This window comes from Lampetra planeri, chromosome 7, assembly GCF_965212315.1.
Source record: "Lampetra planeri chromosome 7, kcLamPlan1.2.h2, whole genome shotgun sequence".
NCBI classification, from domain to species: Eukaryota; Metazoa; Chordata; class Hyperoartia; order Petromyzontiformes; family Petromyzontidae; genus Lampetra; species Lampetra planeri.
In genome coordinates, this window is record NC_136113.1 from 4269893 (window position 1) to 4292494 (window position 22602).

Below are 22602 nucleotides of genomic sequence, written 5' to 3' on the forward strand. Positions count from 1 at the left end.
ATACAATGTCCACCGCACGACACCGCGCGGCATGGGTTGGTCCTCATCCAGCAGCGGATTGACAGCATGGCGATACATGTACACACAACATTTCGAATACGATGTGTCATTTTTTTTTATTAAATCAAAAGATACAATTTACAAACAAGGCCTCCCTTTATACGAGATAATAATATTGGCCCAATCTGCATTCCTGGCTCGTGAAACTCCCAAGACCATCTGTGGCGCACGATGGAACCAGAGCAGCGGCGGGCGGCTCCGCCGTGCGTCACGTTAGACGCACGGCGGCACACGCGGGGCTGGCTCCCCTTCTGCGTGCTCCCAAAGCCTTTCTTATTTAGGCCGAACACGCGTGTGCCGGCCGGAAGGCAGAGCGAGCCGTGCGGGAGGTGAGGGGATGGGGGGGAAGTGGAAATGAAACAATGCGCACGGCCTCTGTCGAACAAAGCGAGGAAGCAACCCTGGAGGCTCTTCGACCCCCACTGGTGATAAGCACATTTCCTTAGGCCAGCGACCTCGGCGCGAACGGGTGGAAACTCAAATCCGTCCCACGCAAGGCGTTCGCCAGATTGCCAGGCAGCGGCGTGGATACCTCTGCACGCAAACGCAGGCTGAACGACACTCCACTGTGCGTGTGCGGTGGACAACTTTGCGGAATGGAACGTATACTGACCCGACCCGTCCGCTGTTACTCGCTCCCCGGAAACATCGCTGAATAATAATTCGGGACGATTGGTCGTCCTGCCATCCCGAGAGCACAAGGCTAACATGGAGGTGTTATGTTTCACAGACGATTACAGTCTGCCAGTAAGGGGGAGGGGAGGGGGGGGGCGATTTTGCTGAATATGTGATGTAACCGAATTAAGCAATACGCGAACATTTTTGGACAGTTGCTAAGTTTGAATTGGCTGCGCCAATAAGTCACTATTCCCGCGTGCGCCATCTCTGTCCAGGAGAAGCCTCGTCTCCTCCAGCTGGGCCGCAATCAGGATTGGGATCTTTTTTTTCCAAGCTCCCTTTCAAGGACGTGTTCTATGGGGAACGTGTACGTCGAGCCCACGTGCCTCTACGCTCACCACGGGCATGGGGTGGTGCTCGTGAACATTCCACATTTCTATATAGGGAACCACTGTGGGTGGGGGAAAAAAATCTGCGGGAAGTCAACAAAATGTCCTATGGGTAGACTCTGGCCCCTTCCATATAAATAGGGACTTTAAACCCAGAGATGCGTGTCGCCCTATGCTCGCTTTGAATGGGGCAGCACTCTAACTTTGATATAGCAGGGCTTTGTTATTTATCAGCCTATGACCAAATATCCTGGGATGCACCTGTTATCATCACATCTCAGCAGCTAAGCCGGAGGTTAAGCCTGGATAGTGGTGATTAGATGAGTGGCCACCATGCATAGCAGGTGATAAAGGCTGTGGGACTAAGTGGTGGGCAGTCGAGCAAAGTGCAAGATATGTTGGTGTTCTGTGCTTCCCCCACCTCTGTTTCCCGCCCACACCAACCCCTGCTGACCCGCGTGGTGAAGTATGGTTAAATAGCCCCCACGACGTGCACGGCATACGGAGACCCTCATCCAGCAGTGGATTCACAAGGGGGCCGTGCATGTACTTTGTTAGTTCATATAAACACTGTGCTAATGTTCCGCAGATTCAACAGGAAAAGCCCTCTCTTTGAAAGGACATTGAGGAGACGGAGCAATCTAACTGATTGGAAGAGAAGGGAGTTGAAACTTAAGACTGGCTTGCCGGGCCATGTTCACGAAAATTGCTTGGAATAAAAATGCGAAGAGCAGATAAACAAGAGAAGCCAACAGAGAGCCGAGTTACATCAAACACAATGATTCCAACACCAACCGACAACTCAATATCGAAGCGACATTTGTCCCAATTGAGCTTTCATTCCCCGTCCAAATCTAACGATTGCAACGTGCAGCTATGTGAAACAATGGCACCTCAAAGTGCCACTTATAGTCATCCGTGCACTGATAGCAGTCGGATTGAGTATCATCATCCATTTTAATAAAATACCTTTTAACGCAAAACTCCAACAAAATTAACATGACTGGGCAAATATTCACGCATCATTATTATAATTACAACTACTATTTTTACAAAGCCTTCGTAGGCCTGAAAGGGCCCTTAGAGATAACGATGACGTTATAGATTAAATAAAAATGCATAGCCCTAACAATGAACGGAGGTTAATCCAAGCGGCACACTGTGATAAAAGGCACGTCACTAAGGACACAGAAAAATGAAGACACGCGACATGACAATTAACAACAATAATCCATCAGAAGCAGGCTGACCGCAAAAGGGCCAGATCTTGATGCATATATCAAATATGGAGCGGCGTGTGGAACACAGAGGCACGGCGAAACCTCGCGGGACAACGTGGGGTCTTGGTCGGCGAGCCAAGCGACCCCCTCAGCTCGGTGCCGACGCACACATTGCCCCATTGGCCTCCAAAACGTGGAGCTGACACCCCGGATGAGCCGGTCGACGTGAGGGCCCGGGGGGGGGGGGGGGGAGGGGGTTAAGAGCCCGACTAGAGGCAGGCCCTCAGGATCCCACGAGCAAGGCCAGTCACTTTCGGTCAATTGGGGTCATTATTTTGGCATCATTCGTGGGTGCAGATTACGCGTTTCATGTAACCTAATTACCGCACCAGTCCAGTCTATTCCACCAGTAATTGGCAGGGGAAGTGTTTCCTACCACGACCGGGAGCAACGGCGCTTCAGGAAGAACACGATAGTGGGGCTCTTTAGCGCGGGATTCGTACTTGAGCGCAACGAGAGCGGGATTGCGTTTTTTTTTTGTGAAAGTCAAGTGAAAACACAAAATGACTCTGAACATGTGTTCCACATTTCACTGCCCCTCCAGGGCTGATAAAACTGTGGTCAGTAAGCAAAACGTGCAGAGGCAGAGCCCTGAGAGCCGGGGCTCATGTACACGCGTGTGATTGTACATCGTCGACGCAGATCAAGAGACCACCCTGCATCCGCCAAATGCCCCCTTTAAAAAAAAAAATTAATAAAAGTAAAATAAAATAAAAATCACGACGTTTCGGAGGCCACACAAGCGTCCGTCTTCAGGTGGAACCGTCACAGCACGCTTGCTGTATCAAGTAAATGAGAGATTCTCTCATCAAGTAATGATTTTTATTTTATTTTTATTTTATATTATTTTTATTAATTTAAATTAAAAAAAATTACCTACGTGACTTTACCGAAAAAACCTAAGAATATGAATCCTTGCAGTCACGAAAGCTTCAAATCTAGAATTAATGCCCCCTCTAAACTCCCTGAAATCACCTCCAATCTTGCCTCACAGCCCCAAATGATGGAAACTCCTCTATCGCACCTCCCCTGCCCAGCCCAGCCACCCGGACCAAAACACACCACTCGCTTGCTCATTCACCCTCTTTGGTCTCATCCTCCAGCGTGATAACATCAACACCATAGCATTGTGGCCACAGTGCTTGGGGAACAGGCCCCTCCTGCACTCTCACACCCGCTCGGCCGACAAGACGGGAGCATCGGTGAGCAGAGCTAGCCCGCTACTCAAGCGTCGTGGATAAGAACAAAACTAAAAAGACTCGCCGAATTCGAGTCACATGAACCCGCGTGTGATGGCAAGACAAAGGCGAGCAGCGTTCCCTTCGCGGGAGCCTAATCCAGATTAAACCAGGCCGTGAGACATGAAGAGCACCCATGGTGGCGGCGAGGCACATGAAAGGGACACAAGCCCTGCAGGCCCGCTGTCAGCAGACGGGCCGGGTGCATTCGCCGCAGAAGCGCGCGGGGTGGAGAGAGCACACAGCAGCTCGTCGCCACCGCTGTTGGCGCATGCGAGCGCATCAGCACAAACAGCAATTTGGAAAATTACATATCATTACACGTTTGCTTGGCTGTTGTGACAGTCCAAAATTAATTATTTTGAGCAACATGACGATTATTGCGAGAAGACGCGGCCCTACCAGTGGGGATTCATTCACGGCGCGTGGCGTTGGCGTGGCAACGGGGGCCCCCAACCAGCACTCTACCTGGGCCTCACCTGGGTAGAAGTCCTTGGACTTGGAAAGCTTGATGGTGGCTCCGGTCTCCTTCTGCAGCTGCACGATCGTCTGGCCGCCCTTGCCAATAATGGAGCCGGCGGCGTAGCTGGGGATGAGCACCTTCAGGTAGTACTGGCCATCATCTGTGCGGGCACGGGGGTGGGTGGGGTGGGGGGCAAGGTGGAGCAATGAGCGCCCGCTGTCACGAGGCGGGCAAACTTCCGATGCTACCACTTGGCATCGGTGCCCTTCGCAGAGACGGACGGCACGCAAGTCAGAGGGGGAGAGCGGCAGATAGATTGTTCAGACACTGCTTTGTTGGTGATTTCTACCAAAGCAGTATAATAATGACGTCTCCTACAACAGCAGTTGAATAATAATACAAATGTGACACTGCAACACGGGGACACAATAAGAACGCCCGCCACACACAACCCACGCTCTCACTTTGATCCATGCTGGAACATGGCATTGCTCAGCTTCCGCTGCGCTGAATATTCTCTTCTTGTTGCAGCGTGGCGAGTGTCGTGGCGAGTGTCACGCCGATGCCAAACGCTCGCTCTAAGCTGCTACAGATAGCTCCGTTCCTTCGGTCATCCGTCACCTCTACCCTGTCTCCGTGTCTCGCTGCTGTATCTGCGGTCCTCTCTCGGTGGCGGTGGAACCCGGCAGAGCTCCCGCGTTAAACGTAATCGAGGGCGAGCGCGAACTATTGCGGCTGTTTGGACATCGGCAAGATGATTAATAATGAAAGAAACCGCCTCTTCAGACGCGGAGAGAAACGCGTGCACCTTAAAGCGCCGAGCCGACGCGCGCGGGTGTCACTCGCGGGGTGCGCGCGCGCCGAGAGCGGACACCGGAACGCGCCCCATGTGGAGCCGTGTATCGCTATCGTCTCGTAGACGCTTCACCGCCCCGCGACGGCAACGCAAACTCCTCGCACGACGCGGCTTGCCCCTAGCGCAGAGAGACGAGGGAACGCGAGCACCCGGGAGAGTCTCTCGCACGAGCGGAGAGATGCCTGCCTGCAGGCACTGCGGCGCGACGCGACACCTCGCTCGGCAGAAGGCGGAAGAGTGGACGGATGAGTGGATGATTGAATGCCACGGACGAGGGGACGGATGGAGGAGGAATGGGTGTATGGATTGAAGGAGAGGAGGGGATCGACGGATGGACGGCTAGAACGATGATCGAACGTGCGGAGCGAATGCACGGATCGATGGATGGAGGGTGACCGATGGGAACGCGACTGAATTGACGTCGGAATAATTGTACAGATTCACGAATCGGTGGACGGATTAAGGTGGACTGGATGGATGGCGAGCGAGCGAGCGAGCAAGCAAATAAAAAAATGCGGGCCACGCAGGTGCCAGCGAACCCCCTTCCCGATCGTCCACGGTCACACGGAGCGACTGCGCGGACCGCCTGGCCAGCCAGGGGATGAGCGCAGTCGAGTCGCCCCCCCCCCCCCCCCCCAATTTATCTCGCAGCGCTGCCGCTCGCCGCTTTCCGCACGTGCGCGGGACGTGCCCTGCATACCGTGGGCAGCCGCATCGCCATCACCGCCGCCGCCGCCGCCGGCATCATCGGCATCATCAGCCACGACATCGCGAGCGCGCGCGCGCCCCCAACAGCGCCATCGCGTCCAACACACACACACAGGGGCACCATCACACGCAGAGCACTTTCATGCAAGGCGTATTCCCATCGCACACCAGGTAACAGTCATGCGTGGGGTACCATCGCAAATCGAACACCATCGCACGTAAAACATCGTCCAGAGCGGCGTTATCTCACACGCTGGGCACCATCGAACCCATTGAGAGTAAAAGCCTTGTTTTTATTTTTTAAAGGAAAGCTTGGGTGCAACCATCGCATCATCACACAGAAAGGCACATCACAAAAAAACCCAGCAGCATCGCACAAAGAGGATCACCACAGCTAGCACCATCACACGAAGAGGATCACCACAGTCATCGCCATCACACAACGAGCACCATCACGGCCATTACCATCATAGCCAGCACCATCACAGCCAGCACCATCACACAAAGAGGATCACCATAGCTAGCACCATCACACAGAGATCACCATCACAGCCATCACCATCACAGCCAACACCACCACACAAAGATCAACCATCACAGCCATCACACAAAGAGCACCATCACACAGAGATCCCCATAACAGCCATCACCATCACAGCCATCACCATCACAGCCAGCACCATCACAGCCAGCACCATCACACAAAGAGCACCATCACACACAGAGCACCATCACACACAGAGCACCATCACAGCCATTACCATCACAGCTAGCACCATCACAGCCAGCACCATCACACAAAGAGCACCATCACACACAGAGCACCATCACACACAGAGCACCATCACAGCCATTACCATCATAGCCAGCACCATCACACAAAGAGGATCACCATCACAGCCATCACCATCACACAAAGATCAGCATCACAGCCATCACAACCATCACCATCACAGCTAGCACCACCACACAAAGATCACCATCACAGCCATCACCATCACACAAAGATCAACCATCACAGCCATCACCATCACACAAAGATCAACCATCACAGCCATCACAACCATCACCATCACAGCCAGCACCATCACACAAAGATCAACCATCACAGCCAGCACCATCACAGACATCACAGCTAGCACCACCACACAAAGATCACCATCACAGCCATCACCATCACACAAAGATCAACCATCACAGCCATCACCACCACACAAAGATCACCATCACAGCCATCACCATCACACAAAGATCAACCATCACAGCCATCACCACCACACAAAGATCAACCATCACAGCCATCACCACCACACAAAGATCAACCATCACAGCCATCACCACCACACAAAGATCAACCATCACAGCCATCACCACCACACAAAGATCAACCATCACAGCCATCACCACCACACAAAGATCAACCATCACAGCCATCACCACCACACAAAGATCAACCATCACAGCCAGCACCATCACAGCCAGCACCATCACAGCCATCACAGCTAGCACCACCACACAAAGATCACCATCACAGCCATCACCTTCACAGCCAGCAGCATCACCATCACATCCATCACAACCAGCACCATCACAAAGAGCACCATCACATCCATCACAGCCAGCACCGTCACACAAAGCCGCGCGTCACACCTCGGTCCCATGACAGGCGAAAAATCGCAGTGCCTCGCAGCCCCCCGCAATGATCATCACATCGCGCGCGGCGACCAGAAAAAAAACCCCACCGACGACGAGGTGCGAGAAATATGAGCGCTAAAGAGTCTCCCAGGGAACATCCCTCTGGGATGCGGCGCTTCGGTTGCGATTCGGAACGTCGCGCGAAGGCGCCCAAAGGCATCGGTAGCACGAGCGGTCGGTGGCACAATGCACACGCGGTGGCATGGGCAGAGAAGGTGCCCACAGACACACACAGACACACACACACACACAGACACACACAGAAACACACAGTCACACACACACAGGCACACACAGACACACACAGTCACACACACACAGTTACACACAGTCACACACACACAGACACACACAGTCACACACACACAGTCACACATACACACACACAGACAGACACACACAGTCACACACACACACAGTCACACACACACAGTCACACACAGTCACACAGTCACAGACACACAGACACAGACACACACAGTCACACACAAAGACACACACCACCACACGAGGAGGGACCATTGACTGCCCTCCACCCCCCCGTCCCTCCCGAGGCTCGACGTGAAACGGTTCTCAAAGCGAGGGGGGGTTAACAAACCGGTGTAGGCATCTCCACCTCTACGACACCCAACCCGCCTCTTTTGTGGACCTCCATCGCCCGCCGGCACCATCGAATCCACTTCCATCATCCACCACGCGACTCGCCGCCACCCCTATACCCTCTCGCTCGACCCTCGTCACCTCCCACGACTCAACAACTTACAACGAACACGCAGCCCCCCCCCCCCCCCCTGGACACACACGGACACACAGGGGCAGAGTGCGGTTGGCGCAATGAATGAGATCGGGGGGGGGGGGGGCTGTCCAAATTCCCACTCCCTACGTAGCTCGCCCGCCTGGGCCCCCGCCACACAAGCTCGTGGGCCCTTCCCGTAGCTGCGACAGCCGGCAAAGTGGACTCATCACGCCGCTACATCACCACCACCACCAAGTTCCCCACGCCACACGCAACCAACACACCTCAACCTATCAACCTCCGACCAAAGCCCGTCGTTCACCCACCAATCTCCGCCTATCGCCTTCACGGCCACTGCAACCTGTCACCTGCCATCGTCCCTCCCCAAGGCACCCCCACCTCCCCTACCTGCCTACACGCGAGTCATCGCCCATGCACGCGCAATAGCAGCAGCAGCAACAACACGCGCAACCTTAGACACGGACGTCAAAATCACCCCCCACCCCCCCCCCCGTATAGCCCTGCCTGTGGCTCCAAGAAGTGGGGGGGGGGGGCTGGGGACAGACGCCGTGTGGACGGAGTTGCGTATCCCCGTTCAGGGGGGGGGGGGCACGGCGCGCACTCACCGCCGCTGGTGTTCGAACGCTTGGTGCTGCCCGCCTCCATGGGCGCTTCCAGGGGCCGCTTGCGCGAATCCGAGGGCTCGTACTCAAGTTGCGCGGCAGCCGCGTGCATGCCGTTCTGCTGCTGGTGCTGCTGCTGCTGGTGCTGCGGGCTGTGCACTGAAGCCATTGCCGCGCTGCTTGGCTGTGAGAGTGTCTCCGCGCCGTGCTCGCTACTTCTCATTCTGCCGACTCTCCCTCGCTCCCCTCCCCTCCTTTCCCTCCTCCTCCTCCTTCCCTGCGCGCGTCTCCCTCCCTCTCGCTCCCTCTCTAACCCCCCTTTTTCTCTGTCTCGCTGCTCCCTCCCTCCCCCTCCCTCTCTCTCGCGTCGCTCCCCTCCCCTTTCTCTCTATCCCTTTCCCTGCGTGTGGCTCCGTCGCCCGGCCTCTTCAGCGGGCGTCTCTGTGCGGGGCTGTGCCGCTTTGCTCGATCTCTCCCCGTTGTTTGCTGGCGACGCTCTCCCCGAGTTCTGCTCGCTCACAATCGCTGGGCTTGCCCTCCCTGGCTTGTTCTTACCCCCCCCCCTCCTACTCTCTTATACCCCCCCCCTACTCGCTTACCCCCCCCCTACTCTCTTACCCCCCCTACTCTCTTACCCCCCCCTACTCGCTTACCCCCCCCCCCTACTCTCTTACCCCCCCCTACTCTCTTACCCCCCCCTACTCTCTTACCCCCCCTACTCTCTTACCCCCCCTACTCTCTTACCCCCCCCTACTCTCTTACCCCCCCCTACTCTCTTACCCCCCCCCTACTCTCTTACCCCCCCCCCTACTCTCTTACCCCCCCTACTCTCTTACCCCCCCCTACTCGCTTACCCCCCCCCCTACTCTCTTACCCCCCCTACTCTCTTACCCCCCCCCCTACTCTCTTACCCCCCCCTACTCTCTTACCCCCCCTACTCTCTTACCCCCCCATACTCGCTTACACCCCCCCTACTCGCTTACCCCCCCCTACTCTCTTACACCCCCCCCCCCATGACTCTCTCTCACCCCCCCCCCCCCGACTCTCTCTCGCTCCTCGGTTGCTGCACTGGGAACGGCGCGCCCCTCCCCCCCCCACGCACACTCGACATACACACAAAGGGCACACGCGTGTACACACAACGGTCACATACATGTGCACGCACACACACACATACAAGTTAGGCCTGTACGCATATACACACACGAGACAACTCTCTGCACGGTTAAAACCACAGTCGGCTTCCCAACAATGTGGTACAGATTTTATCGACCCGTGATGAATGATGGACTGATTTGACCTCCTGTCTGTATTTCGCCACAGCGTACTCGTTTAAGGCTGAGTCGACTTAGGGTACGGCCCAGCGGCGGTTCAGAGAATCACTCGCCACTCTGATGTTAGCCGTGGCCGGGAATCCAACTCAGGTTGGCCGAGTTGGTAGCGCAGCGCGCTAACCACTCCGCCACCGTTCTCCACATATACCCATCCACAGCCGACGTATACGTGCACCACATACAACACGAAACACATACGTAGATACAGGCACATCGACAACCACACAAACCATTCACACATACTCACACACTCACACACAAGCACAAGTATCCTACTCATCCACTCACGTTTTCAGCAACACATGCGCGCACACCCACGTGTACAAAGATGAAGACAAAGATCCCCGTATAGCCTTACCATATTGTTGGGGCAAGTGCTCTTAGCGAGCACCTATGCAGGCCGGAACGGTACACGAGGGGGTAGGTGGCCAGCACCACGCTAGACCGCCTTTGTCTCCCCAGTGGCGATGTTTACACACCGCACCAGGTACTCATTTGAGGCCGAATCGACCTAGGGGAGACACAGGATCGGTTCAGATAATCGTCACTGGTGTTGTGAGCGGGAATCGAACTCGAGTCTCCGGGTTCATAGCGCAGTGCGCTAACCACTACACACACACGCACCGCACACACAAACACTCAACACGAACCAATATCAATATCCGCCATTCGCCACTAAGTGACGGTGACGTCCCCACGGTGCCTGTGCCAGGCCAGGTGCACTTTAAGGCTGCCACGTGAAGTGCTGACAGGAGGTCTCGGGACAGACCCAGCAGGTGCCATGGGTTGGCTGACTGAGATGACTGCTGGTAGATGCACCACCAGCTCTACCCCCTACTGTGCCAACTTGCTGAGTTTTTTCCGCCCTGCGCTTTGCTCGTTGTTGTGAGCGTCGCTCCTCTGCCCTCCGTTGTTGCTCGAGTAGCGAGCGTCCTTCACGAGCCTCCTCCACTCACACACATCCACTCACACACACACTCAATACACTCACACACATTCAACCAATACACTCAACAACCACGCACACATACACAGACGCACCAAAACCAATCCAAAGATCCCCGCTATGGCTTTTGTAACAGATTCTTGTTGAAGCAAGTGCAGTTAGCGAGCACCTATTAAGGCCGGGCATCGCACACGAGGGGGGTGAGTGGCCAGCACCACGTGCGACCGCCTTTGTCTTCCCAATGCCGATATTTACCCACCGCACCAAAGTAATTAATTCAAGGCTATGTTGACCTCGGGGGGGGGGATGTCGAACTCAGGTCCGCCGGGTTCGTAACTACAACGCTACCTCTTCTTGGTTCTTTCGGTAAGTCACGTAGAATTGAAATAATAAAATAATACAAATAAAGCATATTATATTATAATATTATTTTATTATGTTTATTTATTTTGTTATGTTTCACTTTTATTATTTTATTATTTCAATTCTACGTGACTTTACCGAAAGAACCAAGAAGATGAATCCTTGCAGTCACGAAAGCTTTAAATCGAAATTTTACAACGCTACCGCTTCCCACCAACAATAACAAAGCACCAGAGCGCACCTTGAGGCCACAAAACAAAAACACACACACACATACAATCGCACGGGCGTACATGTGCAGTCACATAAGCATGCCTTACAATAACACAGGCACCGAGTCTGATCTGAGCATTTGTGTAGCGGTAGTAGTAACTCTTTTTCACTGTTGAGTGCATTAGCAGACTGGTTTGCGTTATCAGATTAAGAGTACAGCTTTACAGCCGTGTCCGTGTTTGCCGGTAATTCATTGGTGTCCTAGTATAGTTACGTTTCATAGTATGCTTTCCATATGCTGTGTTTATAAATCACGTCTTTGATGAAATTTAAAGTGGGGTGTTAAATAGCCACTTAAAGTATAACAACAAAAACAATCTCATATTTCTTAATTGTTGTAAAGTGTCTGTTGCAGAGCGATGCAATCAGCTTCGCGTGCCGGTGGTCGTTCACAATAGTCCGCTCGGTATCATTCAGCAGTGGACTGATCAAGGCCGATGACGGATCTTTGTCTAAACACGAGGCTAAAAGTCCCCCAACACGGCCAGGAACAAACAGCTCTTTTGAAGGCACATTTCTTTTTTTTTTACCGAACAACGTTACCATAAGAACTTCGAAAATCGAGACTATGATGGGAGCAATGCGAGATAAGACGCAGGAATAAGAAAAACATGTTTTGACCCTCCAGTACCATTAATTACACGTTAAGCATAGGCCCACACATCCACAACATCGGGCGGCCAGTTTGGCGTGCCTTCGGGCAAAGAAAGTGAACTTCATAGTTCGATCGGATTCCTCCAGTACACATAAATGTTCCGATTGTGAGCGAGGGTGGCATAGCAAACAAAGAGTGAACACTTGTGTCTGTGTCTCTGTGTGTGTGTGTCTCTGTGTGTGTCTGTCTCTGTGTGTGGGGAGCGGTAGTGTAGCGGTTAGCGCGCTACGAACCTGGCGATCCGGGTTCGATTCCCGCTCACGGCCAACACCCAGTGACGATTATCTGAACCGGTCCTGGGCCTCCCCTAGGTCGACTCAGCCTCGAATGAGTCCCTGGTGAGATGTCTAAACATCGCCACTAGGGAGACAAAAGTGACCGGGCGTGGTGTTGGCAACCCTCCCCCTCGTGTGCCGTGCCGGCCTTCAAAGGTGCTCGCTAACAGCACTTGCCCCAACAGTCTGTTAAGGCTACACTAGGAATCTTTGTCTTTGTGTGATCATTGAGCGGTGGTGTAGCGGTTAGCGCTACGACCCCGGCCACCCGAGTTCGATTCCCGCTCACGGCCAACACCGCTGACGATTATCTGAACCGGTCCTGGGCCTCCCCGAGGTCGACTCAGCCTCAAATGAGTAACCTGGCGCAGTGTGTCAAAATATCGCCACTGGGGAGACAAAGGCGGCCGTACCCCGACCCTCATTAGGTGCTCGCTAACAGCACTTGCCCCAACAGTGCGCTATTTGACGCACAAATGCCGACAAAGAGCGACCCTGCGATCATGCTCACATACAGTGCCGCTGTGCACGCGTGTAAGCGCATGACGACGGCTCGACGCGAGTTTGGGCCCCGTCTTTAAGCGATGTCCATGGCAACGGGCAAGCACCGCAAACAATAGCGGAGAGCTGCGCGCAAAAATGAAGAAGGGACAACCCCCCTTCCTTCCAATCCCCGGGCTCCCGAGGGGCATTTAGCGATGAAACCCGATGCCGGGAGGTTACGTGGAGACATCGCCGCCACCACCGCCTCCTCCCCCCCCCCTCGTTTTTTTGTTGTATTTAGCGCCACCGATTGCATCCCCGTGACACAGCGGCTGCGTCCGCTGCGCCGGAGCCTTGTGCAAGGGATCAGAAGCCGTGGGATTCCACGGATGATGGGTGCGATGATGGGCGATGGGCGATTTTGCAGTGCCCCGTGGACACAAGCACGCGGAGGCAGAACTGCGCTCCCTTTCTCGGCCTCCAACAGACGAAGAAGGCTCGGACCGTGCAGCCTTCGCAGACTTTGTTGGGGCGAATGCTTTGAAAGACGGCGCGGCACACGAGGGAGGGGGGGGGGGGTGGGTGGCCAGCACCAGGCCCGGCCGCCTTTGTCTCCCGAGTGGCGATGTTTATTGTACCGAAACCGGCTGCTCGTGTGTGGCTGACACACAAATCCACACGCAAAGCATTTAGAGAGGAAAAAATAAAACATTTTCCAGTGTCCATCGGCGCACCGGGCCCTATCCACCAGACCAACACGATCGAGCGGCAAGCACTTGCTCTAAGCAAGCAAACGTGTTCAGTGTCGCTGGCTTTGAAAGCAGTGCGTTTCAATGTGCTGCTGCTGCTGCTATTGCCGACGGCAAGGGGGCTGCGATGAGACGGAGCCGCACCTTGAATACAAATGCACCGAGCCATCACCGGGGTCTACGCCGCCACGGCATTTGCTCGCGACGCCACTCATTGCGCTGTGACCAGAGAGACTCACAGGAGCGCCGATCTCTCAATCTCTCCTTTCCACGTGACTCTCCCGTGTCCCATCCATCGCAACACATACAACCAAGGGAGCCTTACGCTCTCGCTCCCTCTCTCTCGGTCTTCCCCTCCATACTATTGTGATCCCACAACCCGCTCCCCATCCCCTTGCCCAGCACAGGTTATCTGTTTTCCTCCTGTGGTCGCCTCTCCGCGTTCAACTATCCACAGCCCCCCCCCACCATCCTTGCGCTCTCACCTCCCACGCCTCCCTCGCCTCCGAACCTCCTTCCTCTCATTCAATATTTTACAGGCCTCCTTGTCTCGGCGGGGGTGCAAGCAGGGGAGGGGAGGGGTGTGGTAGTCACACCTGCTTGCTAATACAGGTGCAATTGTGAACGTGTAATTAAAATACAGGTTTTATTAATTACAACAACGTGTGTCCTTGCGTGCGCTTATCCGTGTAACCCACCCACGCAGCGTCCTCACCACGTCGCTCCGCACACCCTGCTCCTACTGCGCCTGACGTCCAATATGTTTTCGTTTCATTTTTGTGTCTCCTCGTTGTACGAGGGCTGTGTGGTGGGCAGCAACGGGCAGTGCTGCGAAATCAATCGTTCTCCTCTACTTCTATGGCCACCCCCGCGTTCATGCTTCGAGCTTTCGGCAATCCGCACTGACCCAACGTGGTCAGATAACCCACCCCACGACCCGCATGGCGCGCGGAGGCCCTCATTCAGCAGTGGATCGATCAACGGCTGCACGTGGTGCTTGTTCGTGCCGCCAGCGTCAGCACGGTGTAGCGTTGGGAAAGCGAGGTCAAACAAAGCGCACATCCTGTTTTGACCTGGGGGTGGCCCAGGACCAGTTGAAAGAATCGTCACCGGTGTTGGCCGTGAGTGGCAATCGAAGTAGGGGCCCCTGTTTTGTAGGGCAGCGCGCCAAACGCGGCACCGCCGCAGCTACTCGCAGCAGCAGCAGCTGCCCTTACTCTTTCAAAAAGAGCAGCAGGGGGGAGGGGACCTTGAACGTTCAACAACTGTGCAGGTGCCAGAACGCTGAGTGGCAGGCAATACCAATTACCCAAATACATTCGCCCAGAATGTGAACATTTATATTTTCCTTTATCTAATTCTCACAGTGAACAAAAAAAATAATGCCACTCTGACTATATCATTCGAGAGCATTTGCAGGTGATGTGCATGTGTAACTCTAGCGAGGTGACGACAACATTTTAAATAGGGTTTTATAGTGTTTCATTTTAACACGTAGGCTTTCTCAACCAATATTATCCACATTAAAGGTTGTTTGGGTTAGATCGCGTAAATAGAAATGTGTCGTTAGCCCACCACCAGCTAATTAGTAAAGTTTGTAACGTAAACGAAACATGCCAATTAGTTACTACTCCAGGAAACCCTGTTCTGTATTTTTATTCATTAACTTTTGTTTCTCACAAATGCATGGTTATTTATAAAGCGGTGCATTAGAATCCCTGCACGTGGTTAATTGGAGCATTAATTGAAATCGTGTCCTCCAACATGTTAAGTATAAGCAATGAAGACAACCAGACAAACATCACGACACATCAGAGTCTCGCTGGTAACGCACGGGATAGCACTTTCAATTGTCCGACGGCAACGAGGTGGCTGAGCGGCTCAGGGGGTCAGAGGTCACAGCACTGAGCCAGCGCTGGCGAGATCCTGGTTTCAAATCTGGGTATCATCCACCCGTTGTTAAACTGGGGTTAATTCTAGATTTGAAGTTTTCGTGACTGCAACGATCCATACTCTTTGGTTCTTTCGGTAAAGTCACGCAAGTGAAAATAAAAAATAATAAATAATAAAATAATACTAATAAAATCTATATGGAAATAACTAAATTAGCACTGAGACCTCCTTTACCAGTGGCAAAATATAGTAATAGGTTTTTACCTTTAAACTGGTACGAAAACTGACACCTTTATACAAGGCATCATGTTTGCAATAACCACAACACAAGCAGTCAAAATGCAAACAAAAAGAAACAACTCTGATGATGATAATGATATGCACTGTCCTTGAAGTTGATTGGTCCACACCCGAGACAGCTTTTCTTAGAGCCTAGTCTCCATTGGTGTTGGACCAGATGACGCCAAAAGGCGTACAACTCAAAGACAGCGCACTATCAGAGTATTGAGAGCTCGGGGTCAAGCATTTACACTATGAGACCTGATGCCTTGCATAAAGGTGTCAGTTTTTGTACCAGTTGAAAGGGTTAAAACCTATTACTATAACTAAATTAGATCACGACGTTTCGGAAGCAACACAAGCCTCTGTCTACGGGTAGGACAGCCACAGCAAGACATTTCTTTTTAGTTATTTTTATTTTATTTGAAAGATTTTATTATTTTATTTTATTATATATTATTTTTATTTTCACCTATGTGATTTTACCGAATGAATCAAAGAATACAAACTCGGGTTCTCAAGTGCAGCGAGTTGATGGTTCTCAGACCGGTCACCAATGACTGCACAAACATGCCATAGTTTTACTTAATTTGTCCATATTCCAGCTCAGACAATAAAAATAAATAACATTTCAATGTGAGTACTATGCGACCAACGTCGCCATAGCAAAGTGCAGTGCACCTAATGTGGAATACAGGTCACTTGAAGGGGAAATCTCAGAAGTAGGTCTGCCATGTCACCTTCCACGAGCCGTTCTCTAACAAGGAGTAACGAGCTTGCTCTGGAATAACTTTATTCCTTCTCCATCGTGATTTAATGATCAATTGGACTCATTGATTTCGTATGTTTTAATCCTTCACACGTCAAATTAAATGGTTTCTTTGTGGTATTTGACCTGGTATATTGCGAAGCTATTTATGTATTTGTGTTGCTGCTCTTTTACATTATTTTGCATCCTAGGACTCTCTGGAAACATAAGCCTACAATCTCAAAGGCCTATCACCTTGTTATGACCACAAAGACAAATATATCCCCCGTATGGCCTTTAAAAGGCTGTTGGGAGAAGTGCTGTCAGCGAGCACCTATGAAGGCTGCTTGTACATCACACAAAGGAGGTGGGTTGCTAATACTATGACCGGCCACCTTTATCTCCACATAGTGGCGATGTTTGCACACCACACCAGGTACTAATTTAAGGTTGAGTAGACCTAGGAGAGGCCCAAAAACCGGTTAAAATATTCGCCACTGTTATCGATCGTGACTGGGGAATCGAACTCAGGTCGCTGGGTTCATGGCGCAGTGCGCTCACCACTACACTGCCGCTCCCCACTTTCTTATGAACACACAGACTACATACATACATACAGTTCAATAAGGAAACACTTCTTCATCTCCTGACATGACCCCGATAGCACAACTGGAATACAATTACGGGGGTGGGTGGGTAGGGGGAATAAAATAGCAGCTTGCGCCAGCAGCTTACGATTTCACCAGCCTTCGGGACTCGTTTTAATGGCAGCCACTGCCAGCCTCACTTCAGCCGAGACGGGACACAGACGTCCGTCAAATTGGGCACCTTTGTTGGATGCCACTGCGTGCTGATGATGTTCTTTACAGCACTGGAGGTCGAGGGTTTGATCCCGGACCCTGACGACGTCTCTACATTTGGAGTTCGCCTGTTTTCTCTCTCTCTCTCTCTCCCCGCTGTGGTCGCGTGGATTTTTTTATTCTGTCGCACCGTACATGACCAAGCCGTGCTAATCCTCCACACTTAGAAAAGAAAATGTGTTTTCAGGTTTGGCTTGGACAGCACTGTAAATTCTAAAATAAGCCACTTCGATGAGCTATCATGGTGTGGCCAGGTCGCCTTGGAAAAAGAGAAAATAGCTCAGTGTGCTTTACCTGGTAAATAAAATAGTTTAGTTAATAACTGCACACAAATATTACCATCAAAAACCCCGGTGGGAAAGAAACGTAAAATTAAGATGAATCTATTTAGCAAAACCACGAAGCGAATTAAACGTGTCGGCTTAGAGATGCGCATTGGGATCTACGGATGAAATGCAACTTACTAATGTAAAGTATTATTGTGATTACTAGCAGGCGTGAATACGCACATTGCCGGTGCTAATTGCTCGGCAGGTAATAATTTGTGATGAAAAAATGTGACTAATTAACAAATTGCGTGAACTCTGCGGTTGAATATCACGTGCTCACCAGCACCCACAGGACAGGCGCAGTTTCTGGGATCTGTGAAGGAGTGGAAAAGCGGAGTTCTGGTTATTTTGTTTAATGAGTTGAGAACTCAAGAAAAGAATGAAAACTAATTTCTTTAGAACTACTTTTTGCGTTAAGTTTGTTGTCCTTCCCCGCACCTCCAATTAGCACGGTTGGCTACGTACGGTGCGAAAGAAGTTGAACATACATACACGAGGATAGTCTCATTTGCAAGAGTAACCTGATACATTAATTTCCCAGTATGAGGCGATGCATGCAATGGATGATCCCAATTGAGTAATTTTTAGGTGGTTAAAAAATTTGCCTAAATTTGACCCTTGACGCCAGCACACAACGGCCTCCTCTTGCGAATGACGTTAGGGGGCCTTTAACGTCCACTGTGTAGCAGACGGAGCATGGTATTACTGTGGTCATTACACCCGTAGCATTAATCGAGGAGGATGTCTCATTTTTATCGAAGAATATTTACCCTTTGAAGTTTTCGCAGATGCATCTCACCGTGAACAAACACGCAGTATCTCTCCTGCCCGTAGCATCGTCATCATAATCATCAATCGTCACTTCATGATTTATTATTGGGCATATGCATGCAGCAGTGTCTCAAAGCGCACGCGCGCAGCAGGAGTGGCCACGTGCACATCATTGGGATCAGTGGCAACAACCTTAAACAATCAATAACGACCCAGCAGATATGTAGCAAACGAGCAGCCTGAAAACAAAGAGGAACCCTCTCAATATCATGAACTTACAGCCGTCCACGTTGCAGCAAAAGATCACTCGGTATAGCGGATGAGGAACAATAGCGCGGCATCTGCCGCAGTGTCACGAACAATCAATTCACGCACAAAAGCCGATGGCCCATTGTGCAGGACGCGGCCGCCGCGTTGGTTGAGCAGCGGATGGTTTCCCCTGAAGCGAATGTGCTGCGCTGCTGGCACTGAGATCACGGCAAAAGCAACAATCACGGGTGGCCTCAGCCTTCTGCAAAACGCGCAGATAGATGCGGAGAGCCCCGTGACCGCAGGGAGCCCTCGAGCGGCGCACAGGCGTAGACTTCGGTTATGCCGCACTCGTGTTGTTTATTGGGACGTATCACACCGCTCGGATGACGCCGAGCTCGAGTCCCCGCTACGCGCCGCGCAGGCCCCGAGAGCGTCTCCTCACGTTTGAAAGTCCAACAAAGCGCCCCCCCACCCCACATCACCCCACATCACCCACCAACACCCCCCTCCCCCCGCCATGCCACGTTCCAGCTACATCTTTTATTTTCAAATATTCCCTCTCTCTCTCTTTCTCTCGAGGGACGGCGCCGTGAACAAAACAAAAAGCACAGACCGCCTCTCGGTCGAGCGAATGCTGGCATTGTTGGTCCGTCCCAGCTGGCAGCTCAGAGCTCACTCATCTGGCGAACATCCAGCCATGTGTGCAGGGGGTGGGTGGGTGGGTGGGGGGTGAGAATGGGGGGGGGGTGGGGGTGGCTACGGGCGGGTCAGGGCTCGGGGTTGGGGGCTGGCGCTGGCGTCTGGGGGTGAAAGGTAACTGGGTGGGGGGGGGTACGAGGGACGATCCGAAAAGCGGATGTGGATAATGGTTATGAAATCATTTCTTTACGAACCGCAACAAGAAAACCCCGCACATCTTTCAGAATGGTTTGTGCTCAGCAAGCTAGCGTGTAGAAATATGCAGTCGATGCGGCTTCGTGAGAAGCGTGTTTGCTTAAAGCCCCAAAACTTTCAGCTCCCAGGAACACCAAAGACAATGTTATCAAGGGTTTGGAACACATAGTGTTTTTTGTTCCGTTCGAAGAGAGAAAAAAAATCGTATTTTTGCTACAAGACTAGCTGTCAATGTTGAAATGTGATCTCAATACAGAACACAGAAACGCTTCTCGTATCACAAAGGGCACCGACTCTGGCTCTGCGTTGTGAATGGGGAGGAAACTCCAATGGAACGATAGGCAACGCGGAAACTCCTGCTGCCAGCTGTGCTTCATCGCGAATTTGGCGCAATGCCAGGGCATGGTCGCTTTGCGAGGGCGATAAGAGGTCGCGCCAGCTCACGCCGAGTTGACCTCTTGAGAGAGCCATCGTATGTTCATCGTCACGTTCGCATAACGCAGCATTCCAGTCGGATGTCGGCTCTCCGACGCGTTCTCCGATTGCACCGCTCTGTTGTAGTTCGGCCACGAAGTCTGACGTTCCCCCCCCCCCGTGCGCGCTGGGAGCTTCTTCATCAGGAACTGAATTATTCAGTTCAGTTGCCGAGACGTCGGACATCATGCCGACCAAACCCAACGTGATACAACCCCGTAACCTCGTCTGTTAGTTGTGAAATATTGCCGAAGGATGTTGATGCTTTTGTGTGTTGCTGTGCTCACGCAGAACCACGGAATCTCCCTTTGTGAAATAGCCGGACGACAACTGGCTGAACGGGACCATCCGTGTGAGAAATCAAAATAATCTCCAACTCAATAACACATCGGACAGATTTGCAGCACAACTGCAATTCCCCCCCTCCCAACCTACGCAATTGTATTTTAGTCACAGCTTACTGCCCGTGAAACACCCGCACACGCAGAGCGCCTGTACCACATGCAGATAGCTGCCGTTACCTGCAGGGGAAGTTGACGGCAAGCGATGGGATCTGGCCGTCTGGTAGCGCACACATTCGTGGATCGTTCCTCGCCGAAAAAATATTCATGAAAAAAACTTTCACTCGTCAATCCACGCTTTGAATGAAGGTGAAAACAAAACCAGGTACGAGCAAAAAACGTGAGAAATTTCTCCCGTCCTCCGTTTAAAACGAGGTCTCGCTGAGTGACGGTCGTAAATTCGGAGTGGTGATGGAGGGCTTTTGTAATGTGAGGTGCAGTAATGACCGAAAATGGAAAACAAATGTCACGGTAGGGGTTACAGAACCAGCATATTTTCATTCGTTCGTACCTTCATTCATTCTGTCTTGTTTTTTATTTTATTCATAGCCTGGTGAGAGCACTTTAAGAGGTCCCGAAAGAGTTTGAACAGAAAAAAAACCAATGAATTCCAAATGCTGTGATAGCAAGAGCGCGTGAACATGTGTAGATGTGTAGATGGTTGGATAGGTTTCATGTAAATACATATACTGTGTATCTATATATGAGCTTGTATCTGCTGGAGAGAGTTGTGCATAAATGTATTTGGTGATGCTGCTGCGTTCGACACAGATAAAGTAAAAACTCAACACATTGTCACAATAACACTGCCCAACGCTGGCATACTGCTTACATAATTGACAACATTTTGGGCAATCTTCCTTCTTCACAGGACAGCACATAGACGACAATGAACGATTCAAATTTTCTCGGGACGATCTCGGCGTGGCCAAGAATTCAGACGAGGCCCCGCCGAGTTGAAATTAGGAGATGGGCAAGTGGAAGATGACGCTGGGCAAGACGCGGCTCAGCTTTCTAGTTCGTGCTCGGCGCACACATGAGCGAGTTGTGCACTTTTAAATCAACTTTTAGAGCAACATCGATCACGCCGGGAGGCCAAAAAAAAAGAACAACTCAAATCTGCCCTCCGACATTTACATTTTAGCAGCCAATGTCCCGCGAACGATCCGATGCGCGCGAAGACATCCGATTGTTGACCAGCTCTGTCTCAGCTCGATGTGCCCTTCAATGCGCCTGGAAGTGGATCCTCCACGAGGATTTCTGTATTATTTATATCGGCGTTGTCGTTCTTTACATGGCTATTTATTTATTATTTTTACTATACCCGTTAATGCCACAGTCCTTGAAGAGAACCAGCTGCAGTCGCTAAGCAGTGCCAACTCATAAATATGAATGGGGTTTAGAAGGGGGCCCTGATAAAGCGTTGTTCAGCCCGTCGCGCTAATCTGAAACACCTGGAGCGAGCGCTGTGAAGTAGCCTCTGCTCAATCTCTGTTCGACATTTGCCATGAGGCCGCTTGACAAAAATGACATTCATCTTTGCCTAAAGCGTGACTCGCTTTAGGCTCGTGCGAAGACGTTTGTTGCAAGGAGGCCGAACGTCCAGTTCGTTAAATGTGTGAGAAAAAGTAATAAATAAATGACACATTTGATGTGGGAGACGGTAGCCTTCTCTCGGCCCACCCGTTGCGTCGTTAATTCGAGTGCGGATATGGATCAGTTGAGCTAAACGCCACACAAAGGCCATTCAAGTGGCCAGAAACCTATGAGACGAGGTCTTCGAGTGAACCAACCAAAACAATTAAGGACTCCCAAGACCTAAATGTGATTTCCTGGCCGGAAACCGAAGGGGGAAACAACACGGACGTCGTCGCCGTATGGAAGACGCAGGCTGAGGACATCACGTGGACGGCCAGTTACAAACTAAATGGCTACACCCCCGTTGCCCCCACGAAGTTGGCCTCCTCTCCCATCCATCAGGCAAGGCCAAAAGGACTCTGATCTCAAGTCCACAACC

General features: G+C 51.8%; 1 protein-coding gene across 2 annotated transcripts in view; it reads right to left on the reverse strand.

Annotated features, from left to right (window-relative positions):
• The window catches only part of LOC144719803 (RNA-binding protein Nova-1-like), a 32815-nt gene extending 23917 nt beyond the window's left edge, over positions 1-8898 (reverse strand). For both annotated transcript variants that reach the window (XM_078596002.1, XM_078596001.1), the window contains exons 1-2: positions 8670-8898; positions 4065-4208 (exon numbers count right to left, since the gene is read on the reverse strand). In XM_078596002.1, the coding sequence (XP_078452128.1) occupies positions 4065-4208; positions 8670-8889 (364 nt within the window). In that variant the 5' untranslated portion in view covers positions 8890-8898. The remainder of the gene's footprint in view (positions 1-4064; positions 4209-8669) is intronic.
• Positions 8899-22602: the final 13704 nt, after the last annotated feature.